General features: G+C 45.1%; 1 protein-coding gene across 1 annotated transcript in view; it reads right to left on the reverse strand.

Moving 5' to 3' along the window:
* Window positions 1-15,053, reverse strand: part of C22H3orf20 (chromosome 22 C3orf20 homolog) — a 49,936-nt gene extending 34,883 nt beyond the window's left edge. Inside the window, exons 1-3 of the mRNA XM_018066684.1 lie at window positions 14,348-15,053; window positions 13,319-13,459; window positions 9,131-9,250 (exon numbers count right to left, since the gene is read on the reverse strand). Of these exons, the coding sequence (XP_017922173.1) occupies window positions 9,131-9,250; window positions 13,319-13,459; window positions 14,348-14,819 (733 nt within the window). The 5' untranslated portion in view covers window positions 14,820-15,053. The remainder of the gene's footprint in view (window positions 1-9,130; window positions 9,251-13,318; window positions 13,460-14,347) is intronic.

Raw genomic sequence — 15,656 nt, forward strand, 5'->3', positions numbered from 1 at the left:
TGTGATACTTCTGACTTAAGACAAAAAGCCTCAATTCCAGCTCAAGGAATGGGCTTCAACACTTCTGTAATGCTGGCTTATCTCAGCCTTCAGCAGAGGGCAGTGTATGGACTGAGACTTGGAGTGTGATGTTTTGGAGTTTTCTGCATGTGTTTGTGGTAAAATACATATAACAAAAACTTACCAACTTCATTTTTAAGAGGCCAGTTCAGAGGTATCAAATACACTCACGGTGTTGTGCAACTGTTATCACCATCTATTCCCATAACTCTTTACATTTTGTAAAACTGAAACTGCAGCAATAACTCCCTGTTCTCCCCTCCCGCCAGCCCCTGGCAATCACCAGTCTAACTTTCTATCTTTATGATTTTGACTATTCTAAGTGCCTTGTATAAGTGGAGTCATACAGTATTTGACTTTTTTGTGACTGGTATATTTCATGTGGTATAACGTCCTCAAGGTTCACTGATATTATAACAATACTGCAGAATTCCCTTCCTAAGGCTGAACAATATTCCATAGGTACAGACCAAATTTTATTTTTTGACCACACCATGTGGCATGTGGATCTTAGTTCCCCAACCAGGGATCGAACTCATGCCCCCTGCCCTGGAAGCATGGCATCTTGACCACTGGATCTCCAGGGATGACCCATGACCAACTATCCTTTATCCATCATTTACTGATAGACAGTTGAGTTTCACCCATGTTTTAGCTACTGTGAATAAAGCTGCTATGAACACTTGTAGAAACACTTCTTTGAGACCCTGCTTCTAATTCTTTTGGGTATATGCTGAGAATTGAAATCACTGGATTATATGGTAATTCCATGTTTAATTTTTGAGGAACTACCATACTGTCTTCCACAGTAAACTTGGCTGTACCATTTGACATTCCTACCAACAGTGCGAAAGGGTTCCAACATCTCTGCATTTTCACCAGCACTTGTTTTCTGGTTTTTGACAGTAATCATCCTACTGGGGGTGAGGTAGTATCTCATTGTAGTTTTGATATCCATTCTCCCAATAGTTAGTGATGTTGAACCTCTTTTAATGTGTCTATGGGCCACCTATATCTTCTTTGGAGAAATGTCTATTCAAGTCCTTTGCCCATTTTTGAATCAGGTTGTTTTTTTGTTCTTGAGTTTTAGAAGCTCTCTATATATTCTGGATATCACTCCCTCATCAGACATGATTTGCAATTATTTCCTGCCATTCTGTGGACTCTCTTTTTGTCAATAGTGTCTTCTGATGCACAAAATTTTAAAAATTCATGAAATGCAACGTGTCTATGTTTCTCTTTCTTGGCCAATGCCTCTGGTGACATATCCAAAGGAATGAGTCACTGGATCATGGATTGGATTACGGGTTCACTGAATCATGAATCACTGTGAAATCCAATGTCATAATGTTTCTGTCTCATTATCTTCTAAGCGTTTTACTGTTTTAGGTCTTACATTTAAGTCCCTGATCCATTTTGAGTTAACTTTTATATATGGTGTTAAGGGTCCAATTTCATTCTCTTGCATGTGGATATCCAGTTTTCCCATCACCATTTGTTGAAAAGACTATCTTTTCCCCATTAAATGGTCTTGGAACCCTGTCAAAAATCATTTGCTCATATATGTAAACATTTATTTCTGGGTTCTCTACTCCATTTCATCGGTTAATATGTTTGTCACGGTGACAGTATTGCACTATTTTGATGAGTGCAGCTTTCCAGTAAGTTTTGCAATTTTGTGAGTCCTCCAGTTTTACTGTCCTTTTTAAAATATTTATTTGCTTTTACTTATTTATGTGGCTGTCCTGGATCTTAGCTGTGGCCTGCAGGATCTTCTGTCTTTGTTGCAGCATGCACGATCTTCCAGTTGCAACATGTGGGATCCACTTCCATGACGAGGGAATGAATTCAGGTCCCTGCATGGGGAGGAGACAGTCTTGGCCACTGGGCCACTAAGGAAAGTCCCCTGTTGCTCTTTTCAAGATTTTTTCTGACCCCTCTGGTCTCTTGAGATTTCTTATAACTTTCAGGACGAGTTTTCCTATTTCTTCAAAAAACATCTTTAGGGGACATCCTTAGTGGTCCAGTGGTTAAGGATCTGCGTGCCAATGCAGGGAACATGGGTTCCATCCCTGGTCAAGGAAGATTACGCGTGTCATGGAGCGACTAAGCCCACGTGTCACAACTACTGAGCCTGCACTCTAGAGTCCATAAGCTGACACTACCGAGCCTGCGTGCGGCCACTACTAGAGCCTGCACGCCCTAAGGCCAGTGGCAACAAGAGAAGTCACTGCAACGGGAAGTCGATGCACTGCAACGAGAGAAGCCTCCACTTGCTACAACCAGAGAAAGTCTATGCAGCAACGAAGACCCAGCGCAGCCTAAATAAATTAATTAATTTAAAAAAAAACTTTGGCATTTTGATAGTGATTGTATCGCGCCTTAGACTACTTGAGGAAGTACTGACATTTTAACAACGTCACACCTTCCAATTCACGAACACGGAATGTGTTCCCATTTATGTCTTCTTTAATTTCCTTAACCAATGTTTTATAGTTTTCATTGCACAAGTTTTTCACCTCTTTTGCTAATTCCTAAGTGTTTGACTCTTCTTGTTACTTTTGTAAATGGGACTGTTTTCATAATTTCCTTTTCAATTGTTTACTGTTCATGTATAGAAATAAAGCTGACTTTTGTGTTGACTTTGTAGCCTGCTACTTTGCTAAATTCATTTATTAGTTCTAACAGCTTCTTTTGTGTAGAATATTTAGGGTTTTCTCCATATAAGAAAAGCTATGACAAACCTAGACAGCGTATTTTAAAAGAGACGTTACTCTGCCAACAAAGGTCCATCTAGTCAAAGCTATGGTTTTTCCAGTCATCGTGTATGGATGTGAGAGTTGGACCATAAAAGAAGGCTGAGCGCCGAAGAATTGATGCTTTTGAAGTGTGGTGTTGGAGAAGACTCTTGAGAGCCCCTTGGACTGCAAGAAGATCAAATCAGTCGATCCTAAAGGAGATCAGTCCTGAATATTCATTGGAAGGACTGATACTGACGTTGAAATTCAAATACTTTGGCCACCTGATGTGAAGAGCTGACTCACTGGAAAAGAACCTGATGTTGGGAAAGACAGAAAGCAGGAGGATAAGAGGATGACACAGGATGAGATGGTCGGATGGCATCCTGGACTCAATGGAGATGAGTTTGAGCAAGCTCCAGGAGACGGTGAAGGACAGGGACGCCTGGTGCGCTGCAGTCCGTGGGGTCACAAAGAGCTGGAGGTGGCTGAGCGACTGAACAACCACCATATAAGACCATATCATCTGCAAACAGGTACTTTTAACTCTTTCTTTTCAATGTGAATGCCGTTTATTTTTCTTGCTTAACTGCTCTGGTTAGAGCTTCTTGTAACATGATGAACAGAGGTGAAAGCAGACATCCTTGCTTCGTATCTGATTATAGTGGGAAAGCTCTCATCTTTTACCACTGAATATGATGTCCACTGTGCAGTTTTCATATATGACTTGTATTAAGTGGAAGTCGTTTCCTTCTATTCCTAGTTTGTTGAGTGCTTTTTTTTTCTATCATAAGAGGAAGTTAAGTTTTGTCAAATGCTTTTTCTACATCAACTGAGAAGATCATGTGGATTTTTATCCCTTCATTCTGTTAATGTGTTATTAACAATGATTGAATTTTACCTGTTAAATCATGCTTGCCTTCCAGGAATAAATCCTGCTTGGTGTCACGTTATATAATCCTTTTAATATGCTGTCAAATTCTGTTTGCCAATATTCTGCTAAGGATTTTGACATCAATGTTCATCAAGTATACTGGTTTCTTGTAATTTTCTTATAGTGTCTTTGGCTCTGATATCAGGGCAACACTGGCCTCATGGAATGAGTTGGGAAGTGTTCCCTCTTCAATTTGGGGGAAAAATTTTAGAATGATTGGCATTAGCTCTTCCTTGAATGTCTGGTAGAATTCATCATTGAAATTTTATAATTTCCCATGTGTTACCTTTATGGAGATCTTTATTTCTCCCTGTGAGTTTGTGGTTCTGTCTAGTGTCCTTTCATTTCACTTTGCAGGACTCCCTTGAAGGCTCTGTTCCTTCTTCTTCAATCTTTTTCTTTCTGTTCTTCAAACTCAGTAATTTCCATTGTCCTGTCTTTGAGTTCATGGATTTTCTTCTGTCTGCTGAACTCTGTAGTGGCAATATTTTACGCTTATTTCATTTCAGTGTTAGGTGGCATGAGGATATGATGACGTAAAACTGTGGAGATGATCATCCGTGGCTGAATTTCCAGAAACATCTATTCAGATCCAACGTGCTTCTGAGCCTCTGCTGCCCACTCAGCTGGAGCCATATGCTCTCCTTTGATATATGCAGGATCATCTTCACCTTGGTCTCAAAACCAAAATGAGACTGCAGGCAAGGGGCACTGCTTAGGCGCCACCTGAGCCATGAAAGCTTCAGAATGGCATCTTCCTCACTGTTAGCCAAGACTTGAGGTCTCTGGTTGGTACCTGGGTACCATCTCTGGTACCTGCCACCTTTAGTGGTTCGTAGTCCCTTCCCTGACTCCTCCAGCCACCAGACCAGAGGCCCAGCTACCTGCTGCTAAGCTCCTAGAACACCTTCTGGCCTGAGCACTCATTTCTGGCTTGCCCCTGGTTGGTTTGGATCCCAAAGTATGACAACCAGGAACAACTGTTGACAGACTTCTCTGAGTTCTCTGCCCGAAAAGCTGGGATATGCTCCAGAAATAGCTGTTGTCCACTCGGAGAGTAGATGCAACTCCCTTTCATGTCTGTGTGACCCTAGAATGGCAAAGAGGGCCAGCTGGCAAGGTGTGACAGCGTGAGCACGTGGAACAGGTAGCAGAGGTTCCAAACCCAAAGTGACTTAAAACACAATGACTCTACAATATGGTCTTTAAAAAAAATTTTTTTTAAATTTGACTGTGGAATCTTTTCAGTTAGTTCAGTTCAGTTGTTCAGTCATATTCGACTCTTTGTGACCCCATGGACTGCAGCATGCCAGCCTTCCCTGTCCATCACCAACACCTGAAGCCTGCTAAATTCATGTCCAATGAGTCAGTAATGCCGTCCAATCATCTCATCCTGTCGTCCCCTTCTCCTCCTGCCTTCAATCTTTCCCAGCATCAGTATTTTTTTCAGTGAGTCAGTTCTTCACATCAAGTAGCCAAAGAACTGGAGCTTCAGCATCAGTCCTTCCAGTGAATATTCAGGACTGATTTCCTTTAGGATTGACTGGTTTGATCTCCTTGCTGTCCAAGGGACTCTCAAGAGTCTTCCCTAACACCACAGTTCAAAGGCATCAAGTCTTCAGTGCTCAGCTTTCTTTATGGTTCAACTCTCACATCCACACATGACAACTGAGAAAACCATAATTTAACTAGATGGATCTTTGTTGGCAAAGTAATATCTCTGCTTTTTAATATGCTGTCTTTGTTGGTCATAGCTTTTCTTCCAAGGAGCAAGCGACTTTTAATTTCATGGCTGCAGTCACCATCTACAGTGATTTTGGAGCCCAAGAAAATAAAGTCTCTCATTGTTTCCCCATCTATTTGCCATGAAGTGATAGGATCAGATGCCATGATCTTGGTTTTCTGAATGTTGACTTTAAAGCCAGCTTTTTCACTCTCCTCTTTCACTTTCATCAAGAAGCTCCTCAGCTCCTCTTCGCTTTCGGCCATAAGGGTGGTGTCATCTGCTTATCGGAGGTTATTGATTATTTATCCTGGCAATCTTGATTCCAGCTTGTGCTTCATCCAGCCCATCATTTCCCATGACATACTCTACACATAAGTTAAACAAGCAAGGTGACAATATACAACCTTGACGTACTCCCTTCCCAACTTGGAACCAGTCCGTTGTTCCATGTCCGGTTCTAACTGTTGCTTCTTGGCCTGCATAGAGATTTCTCAGGAGGCAGGGAAGGTGGTCTGGTATTCCCATCCCTTTAAGAATTTTCCAGAGTTTGTTGTGATCCATACAGTCAAAGGCTGTGGCATAGTCAATGAAGCAGAAGTAGGTGTTTTTCTGGACCTCTCTTTGCTTTTTTTATGATCCAACAGATGTTGGCAATTTGATCTCTGGTTTCTCTCCCTTTTCTAAATCCAGTTTGACCATCTGGAAGTTCTTGGATCACAAACTGTTGAAGCCTCACTTGGAGGATTTTGAGCATTACTTTGCTAGCATGTGAGATGAATACAATTATGCAGTAGTCTGAACATTCTTTGGCATTGCCTTTCTTTGGAATTGGAATGAAAATTGACCTTTTCCAGTCCTGTGGCCACTGCTGAGTTTTCCAAATTTGCTGGCATATTGAGTGCAGCACTTTCACAGCATCATCTTTTAGGACTTGAAATAGCTCAACTGGAATTCCATCACCTCCACTAGCTTTGTTCGTAGTGATGCTTTCTAAGGCCCACTTGACTTCACATTCCAGGATGTCTGGCTCTAGGTGAGTGATCACACCATCGTGGTTATCTGGGTCGTGACGATCTTTTTGTACAGTTCTTCTGTGTATTCTTGCCACCTTTTCTTAATTATCTTCAGCGTTTGTTAGGTCCAGACCATTTCTGTCCTTTATTGTGTTCATCTTCGCATGAAATATTCCCTTCATATCTCTGATTTTCTTGAAGAGATCTCTAGTCTTTCCCATTCTATTGTTTTCCTCTATTTCTTTGCACTGATCACTGAGGAAGGCTTTCTTATCTATCCTTGCTATTCTTTGGAACTCTGCATTCAGATGGCTATAGCTTTCCTTTTCTCTTTTGCCTTTCACTTCTCTTCTTTTCTCAACTATTTGTAACCTCCTCAGACAACCATTTTGCCTTTTTGCATTTCTTTTTCTTGGGGATGGTCTTGATCACTGCCTCTTGTACAACATCATAAACCTCTGTCCATATTTCTTCAGGCACTCTGTCTATGAGATCTAATCTCTTTAATCTATTTGTCACTTCCACTGTATAATCGTAAGGGATTTGATTTAGGTCATATCAAATGGGCTAGTGGTTTTCCCTACTTTCTTCAATATAAGTTTGAATTTTGCGATAAGGAGTTCATGATCTGAGCCACAGTCAGCTCCCAGTCTTGTTTTTGCTGACTGTATAGAGCTTCTCCATCTTCAGCTGCAAAGAGTATAATCAATCTGATTTCAGTGTCAACCAACTGGTGATGTTCATGTGTAGAGGCGTTTCTTGTGTTGTTGGAAGAGGATGTTTGCTATGACCAGTGCATTCTCTTGGCAAAACACTGTTAGCCTTTGCCCTGATTCATTTGGTACTCCAAGGCCAAACTTGCCTGTTACTCCAGGTATCTCTCGACTTCCTACTTTTGCATTATAGTGCCCTATGATGAAAAGGACATTTTTTTTTTTTTGCTGTTAGTTCTAGAAGGTCTTGTAGGTCTTCATCGAACTGTTCAACTTCAGCTTCTTCAGCATTAGTAGGATCTGTTCCTTGCGGCATATGAACGCTTATTTGTGGAGTGTGGGATCTAGTTACCTGATTTGGGATTGAACCCAGGCCTCCAGCACGGGGAGCATGGGGACTTAGCTACCAGACCCAGCAATATGTTCCTTAAGATAGAGCACTTTAGAGTGAACATGGGTATAATTAATAGTTATGTCAGGACAACAGCATAAAATGGGACTTAAGTGGATAAACTAGGACACGTGGCTACTTATAAACTATTAGGGAAGGTTAACCACCCATCCTAGCACTCATGTGTGAGAATAATTTCTGAACAACATCAGGACCCTGTAAGAAATGCAGCATCGTTGAACATACATCCTAGTGAGAGTGATGCAGAGTCATAGGGTGATCGCATCTTCAGGTGGCAGAGGAAAACAGCCACACCAACCAAAAGATCAAGAGACATATGGAACTTGTTTTGAAACAGCCTTACTCAAGGCATCACCCTTGAACTGAAGTCATTAGGCAGAAAAATCATGAGTTCAGTAAGGGTCCTGAGGAGACTCTGTTTCCCCTCAAAGTAACTGCACGGATGTAAGGCCAGCTCAGGAGGAGATAGGATAAACCAGGAGAATATAAAGTGGGACGCTGGAAGTGACGCTCAGAGGGGGAGACAATGCATCAACAGGAGTAAAGGAACAGGGGGAACACGAAGCTGAGGACGTCAGCTCCAGCAAGGAAAGTGCTCTTCGTCTTAGAATCCACACGTGCAGCCCTGGCATTCAGAAGAGTGGCTGACAACTAGCGATTGTTCAACAAACATCTGTTCACTGACAGAAAAAGTGAGAGGATTAGCTTGACATGAAGAGTGAGGCCTGGAGGAAGGCAAAACTCATGACCATCCGAGGTAGGCTCAGGAATAAAACCCAAGCTTCTCAACTTCCAGCCTGACCTCCAGGGTCTGCGGGAATCACTAGACAGTCTTTGAGCTTCCCAAGCGTCCTCTGTGAACACAGTCCCTCCCGTACCCCACCACTCTGCCATCACAGCCTGGGGGCCCCTGGAAGATCCAAAGGGAGAGAAGCCCCTTCTCTGCCCTCTCCAGCCCCAGCTCATCCCTCCTCAAGCTCTGACTGCGTGGCCAGTGCTACGCTCGGCGGTCTCACCTGCCACCAGCTCTTTTCTTTAAGCTTTTCCTTCTGCTCTGTCTTCTGCAGTAGAATAGCAGCAGCCCCTGTGTCTGTGTTCTGCCCACATAAACCGGCCCAGTTGGGGACACACGCTAAGGTCTGGTATCCAAACACCTCTGTTCATGTATGGGTTCCCCTACTTTCTGGGTGAGTACACAAGTCTCTAGGCAGAGGCGGTGAGTATGGGATAACATAGCAGGTGGAAGATGTGGGTTTGGTAGGGGTGCTGCTCCAGGTGAAAGGAACCACACTGACAGAGGTGGAGGGCTTGTAAACATTCAAACAATGAGACTGCAGGGTGGACGGACTGGGTTGAGATATGTCACCTTGTGGGGCACATAGTCTGTTAACAGCTGCTGGGTCTCCAGCCAGGGCAGCTACCTATCCTTCCTATCAGAAAACCAAACCGTCTCATCAGCCTCACAGGAAATCTTCTAGCCACCTCCCCATCCCACCCCCACCACCAAACATACAGGGGTGGGGATCATGGTTACCTGTTTTCTTCTTGAATTCCCTTCCAGTTGAGAGGGAAAAGCTCAGACAGCCCGTAGAGGCCTCGTAGACAAGCTGATAAGGCGAGTTCACGCCCATGGCTGGGATATTCATAAAGGAATCTGGAGTGGAACAGAAAGGGATGCTGCTTACAGTTTTTTTAATTTTAATTTTTTAACCAAGAGTACAATAGTGAACTTTCTGTCCTAGCCATATGGTAGGCCAGATATTCTGAAGTGCCCTGTTGTTACAAAACCACAAATTCTGGAAGAAAAAGATTTTTACTGCTGGAGAAGGCTCAGAGTGACTAAGAGAAATCTTTAAAAAGTCTGCTCTACAGTGTCCTCCCTGCTTAGCCCCATCAGAGAAGGGAAGAGAAGGCAGGCACAAAAGGTGACGTTACCCTAAGGATAAATGCAGATATAACTGCTACACTAGGTCAAGAGACTAAACATGGGGCTAGCTAGAAGAGAATTTAGAGTTATCTATTCCCCTTCTCCAAGCCACAGAAATCAGATGCTTCTGCAACAACAGATCAGTCTCTTGCAGAATCACACTGTCATGTACGAAATCACCTGATAGCAGACCACTTAAGAATTAAAATTTGGCATCCCTTTACTTGTGGAAAATCTTGGTCACTCTTCCACAAACTTCATCAAATCATTTGCTTATTCTTCCCCCAAATACAGTCATTTCACATGCCGGGCATGAAATTGTTGGGAAATGTCAAGCAATTCATCACAGCTCATTCAAATTCATAAAGAAAATGGCAAACATGACCTTCTAAATAGACAAAACCTGTACCCAGAGACTGCACATTGAATGATATGAACCAAAGACGATCACCTTCACTGGTAACCCAAAGCCGGAAATTAGGACCACATGAAAAGAACTAATAATAGCCAATTCTGAGAAAGATGGAATAAAACCAGTCAGTCCTACTGGTGCAGAGAAAATTCACCAAGAAAGCAGTATTTAACAAGAACTATATATATCCTGAGAGCTTCTGCCCAGGAATCCTCTCTCCTGGGAGAGTAATCTTAATAACCAACACAACAGTGATAAGAACCAATACGCATGAAGTTGCATATGACAATGCTTATTATACTAATATTATATCAGTATTAAATTATACTAATAGCAAGAAACCTGGAAGCCTAAGCATTCGGTTAATTATGGAACATGGACATCAGAAGAACTCGACACTCACTTAGAATGGCAACTGTAAAGGTATAGGCATGTTGGAATACACTGTGTCTGTTAAGCAAAGGAAACTGAAAAATAGAAAAATTATCGTATCTGTAGAAAAATATATATACATACGCAAATACACACACACAGAGAAGAACCACAAAGGGAACTGCAGAAGTAAAAAATAGCTACTATATAAAAGTGGCAAGACTATGTCTTCTTTTTGTTGTTTCATTTCATAATATGGCCATCAACTAAAAATCAAGCAGCAGTCCAGCTTTCTTTCCTGACATGTCAGGACTAGACAGGAGAAAAGACAGGAAGTAATTTTATTACTAAGGAAATGCTGCCTTAGCAATGGGTATACACCAGTTACAGCATTCGAGGAATGCCACTCCAGACTCAGTTACAGCTTGGGTCTACCTCAGCCATCAGAGGGAACAGAAAAGCAAAACTCACGCAAAACAAATCACTAGGCATTGGAATCTTCTTCTTAAAGCCCTCCTAGGATGAATGCTTTCCCAAAGGAAACAGACTGCTCCCTCATTTATATTTTGCCATTCAGATTTTCTTTTCAAACTCTAGGTTTGTTTGAAGGAGCATCAGGAATAGATGTGCCAACAAGTAAGAGATATTTCCTGCGGGAGCGTGATGCAGGAGAGGCTTGCTCAGCACTCCTCTGATGCAGACAAACATCACCAACAGGCTCTCTGCAAAGCCTCCTCCACCAGGTTAACCACAAGCCACGAGGGAAGCCACTGTGTCGCAGGTGAAAGCCTGTGGCCCTGAAAGATGCTTAAACACCCTGTGAGGTGGAGCGCTAAAGGGATGACTGCTTCATTTTCAGGGTCGGGAAACACAACGTTCAGCAAGCAGAGCACAGCTCGCAGGTTTGAGGGTGGGTGGCTGGGCCAGGCTCCCCGTTCCCCTCCAAAGGACTCGCCTACCCACGTGACAGACCACCAGGCGGCTGTCTCCCAAACGAAGTAGAGCTCCAGTGGAGTGGAGCTCCAAGCCCCACGTGGCGTGCAGGGCACAGAGCTCCATGTCTGCTGGCAACCTCCTGCATGAACGGGGCATAGCCAGAGAGCCTGTCATTATCAGAGCAGAGCTGACCCTGAACACAAGGGGCAGAGTTCATTCTCTTAAAACAGAAAGAAACCCGTGTGTGTGCACACTCAGTTGTGTCTCTTTGTGGCCCCATGAGCTGTAGCCTGCCAGGCTCCTCTGTCCATGGAATTTCCCAGGCAAGAACATGGGAGCGGGTTTTCATTTCCTCTTCCAGGGAATCTTCCCCGCCCAGGGATCAAACCCACATCTCTTGTGTCTCCTGAGGTGGCAGGTGGATTCTTTACCACTGCGCCCCCTGGGAAGATACTCCATGGCAAACAGTTGGGGTATGCTTGATTGGGACTTTACCTTAGGAAAGGAAACCAAAGTTTACCAAAATAACCTTCTCTAGCTTATATTTAACCATAAGTCCACTGATATTGTAGGCACATGCCTAATTCTTATAAGAAATAAAAACTGTTGGTTTTTTCAGATGGTGTGATATTTTTTTTCTGAATGGTTGTATGACAGCAATAAAACATGAGTCCCTTCACATCTGCCTTTTGCAAAAAGGTCCAAATTTGTGTGTACTGTTAACCCTTTGATACCCAAGTCATCCTTTCTGCATGGAGTGGTCGCCCTGGCAACCCTTCTGCCCTTGGCAACTAGTTTTGCTTCTCCGCATCACTCACGGGTGGCTTCATGTGGACACCCAGCAGCTCTCTACCATCATTCTCACGGAGTTCATGAAATCCCACATTTCCCCCCAAGCCTTGCAGTTTTACTGTGCAATTTATTTGCCCTGTGTGTTCATGTATTATCATCAGATGTTTAGCCTCTGACCATCAAGGGCAGCCTGACAGTCAGAGGACAGGGAGAGACACTAAAAAGGGGATGGATTTTATAGGTTAGGGCAAATGGTTATGGGTTATAAACTTATTATGCTTCCCCATCAAGGTTCCTAACAGCGAGGACTTTCGGGCATGTGAAATGAATTCCTCTATATCCACCAAGCTTAAGAGAGACAGCAGTACAGATGTTCCTGAACTGCTGTCTTTTAAATCACAGCTGTTCCCCTTCCCACTGTCAGAGATCACGTCCTCTAGCTCTATGTCTGTTACTTCAGGCCCTCTGATTATTCCCATTCGGCTCTGGTCCTTATACTTTGTATAATGTACTCAAAAGCAGTATGCTATAATTTTGTTATTTTACACTTTATTTAAACGGCATTATACCAAATGTATTTCTATAACTTGCTTTCTTTTTTTTTTGCTTAACACCATTTTTTAATCTATGTTGATGTGTGTGCTTCAGTGCTTGATTCACTTCCACTTCTCATTATGCTCCATCATCTAAAGACTGTAATTTTTCTCTTGTTGGTGAACATTTAGGTTGTTTCCGGTTTTTTTTTTTTTTCATCCCAAACAATTCTGCAATAGACACTGTGATACGATTTCTTCTAACATGTGTGAGAGTTTCTCTAGGGCAGTGCAGTTCTCACGTGTGACCTGGTAAGAATCCACACAGGCCATGACCAGGTGAATACAGTAACTGAGGAGAAACATTTAGAAGTTTATGTGCCAACCTGATGTTCCTGTGACAATATCATGTTTGCAAACGGGGTGATCCACAAGGGACTGGAAATTTTACAAAGTGGTCCTTCACTGAAGAGCATTTAAGAGGCAGGGCTCTAGGGAATGACTCAGCAGAGAAACTGCTGGGTGGTACGATGCTAGAGCATCTCCCCCCTTGCAGACACCACCACCCTGTTCTCCACAGGAACTGCACCAATATGCACACTCAGCTGCAGCAGGTGAGAATCCACACTGCTTCGCATCCACCTCAACTCTTGGAAACGTCAAACGTTAAACTGGGGACTTGCCCTTTCCACTGCACTCTTGTTGGTATTGTCTGACCTTTCACCTAAGAGCTGAAACTCAGGTACCCACCTTTCCCTGTCTGTCCGGCACTGCCACAATTTCTCCCGATGGTGCCAATCAGGAAGTCAAAAGCCATCTCTTTGGCATTGAGGTGCAGGAGCTGGCTGGCCTCCACAAAGCGCTTTGTAATGTCCAAGGGGTTGGCATCTCCTAAGAAAGTCATCAAAGGCAACTACTCACTTTTCTCCAGGGTGGGGAAAGTGCTTCTAGAAAAGGACTTCCCTAAGTGGCCCTGAAGTAAGGGGGAGTGAAGATCTATTCCCAGGGTAAGGAGGTGTGAGGGGCTCCTAATGAGGGCCTTGAGCTCCAAAGACCTCCAGGTGGCCCCTCGCTCTCTGCCCTTGTCCCCTTCTCTCCCCATCAGGCCTGGAGACTGATGCTTTTGTTGCTGTTGTTCTGTTGCTAAGTCGTGTCTGCCTCTTTGCTGCTCCATGGACTGAAGCACGCCAGGCTTCCCTGTCCTTCACTGTCTCCTGAAGTTTGCTCAGACTCATGTCCATTGAGTTGGTGATGCTATCTAAGCTGATGCTACTGGTATTTAAAATAACAGCACCCAGAAGGCTTCATCAGTGATGAGTTCCCAGGTCCCCAATAGTGGGATGAGAGACCCTTATCGTGGACAGACCCCGGTTCTCACTACTCTCCTGTTCTGGCTACCAACCAGCCCTCCCAATTCGCCCCCTCCTCCTGGGTGCTGCCTCTGTCTACCACTGTATCATTTCCACAAACTGGGCCCTTCAATACCTCGGACCTCACACTGTGCTCACCGTCCACCTTTCAACCTGGGCTTGGCAAAGCTGGAGGGATAGGAGGACAACGTGGGGAACGGGGGGGGGGGGCGGGGGATGGATGATCCCTGGGGGTGGTCTCAGGAAGTAGTTGAGCTGCAAAGCAGACCCTTGGCTGCCACTTCTCCACAGCACGTCCTTGGAGACCTGTCTGGGGAGGGTATGGTGGACACACACACCTGCCCAGGCCAGACCCTCTGGGCCCAGAAAAATGAGCTACGCTTCACAGAGCCAGCCTTGGCCAACTTACCAGACACAGACTCCAGCATGGCCTTCATCTTCAGGCTGAGGAGCTCGGTCAGCAGGTGGATGGACTGTCGCTGGAACCTGTGCAGGGTCTCCTGGCTGGACTGCCTGTGGCGGCAGTGGGTAGGAGAGTGCGTGGATTTGGCCGGCCCGGTGGAAGGGGGCAGCATCGGTGGCGGGAGCACTGGCGGGGGCGGCTTCTTCTGGACGGGGGCCTGCATGGGGGCTGATTCCATAAGCACCACGGGCGGGGCGCCAATGCTGATCTCCAGGCCCAAGATGTCGGAGGGGGTAGGGATCATGGGGTCGGTGATCAGCTCCTCCCAGGTGAACTCAAAGATGTTTCTGATGCCCTTGGGTACAGAAATGCCTGCGCTCCGGCAGCCGACAAGCAGCCTGGAGACATGGGCCAGCAGCTTGGGGGCCGTGGCGGTGCACTGCAGGTACAGCTCCCGGTTGCTCTTGATGTCGTTCATGGCACTAGAGCGCGCCCACTTCTAGGTGATGCTGTCCATTCTAGACAAGAGGGACCTGCAGCTGCTGGCAGCTTGACAGCCTGAGCGCTGAATGAGAGCCTACGTTCCCACCTAAGGTCAGGTCTCGGGAGAGACAGACGTGATGAAACGGCCCTTACAGGTCACTGAGCTGGTGCATCCTACGCGGGAGGGCAGACGTATCACTGGTCACTCTCTCTGGCAAAGGGATGCCACCCAACCCTGCTTCCCCTCCTGGGACGCGTCAGAGACCAACTTAGTGAGCCACGACGGAGGGGCCTGGGGAGAAGCAAGTTCCCCACGTGGACCCTGGGCTAGAGGAAGGGAAAGGAAGGGGAAGGGAAAAGGTTCCAGGGCACCTCAGGAGTCAGAGATCTGAGGATGGAAGTTCTTCTGGCCTCTCAATAAAAACCTGCAAAGATAAAAAAGATGAAAATGTTGGTTGGTCCCCGCTGGGGGAAGGTGACATGGAAACTCCCAGCTGCGAGGCAAAGATGGGCCTGGATTCAACCTGTAGCTCCAAGGGCAGAAGGGCAAGAGCGAGGAGGATGAGCTCTTTAATCCAATGACTAGTGTCACTTACCGCATCTCATCAAACCTAGAACTTCAGGCAACTCCCGCCACTGCAGCCTTCTGATCAGTTCTGCCACTGGGCCTCCTAACACGCCTCCCCACCGTGTCCACACCCTCATCTCCTGCCAGACAGATGTACCCTTCCATTGCTCGCTCTGTGTCCTCTGGAGCCACCCTGAGGTTGTCATTCCAGAACCGCACTCCTGGTGCAAACCCTCAGTGTTTACAGTACGCTGCCCTGGTTTC

The sequence above is a fragment of the Capra hircus genome, chromosome 22, assembly GCF_001704415.2.
Source record: "Capra hircus breed San Clemente chromosome 22, ASM170441v1, whole genome shotgun sequence".
Classification (NCBI taxonomy): domain Eukaryota; kingdom Metazoa; phylum Chordata; class Mammalia; order Artiodactyla; family Bovidae; genus Capra; species Capra hircus.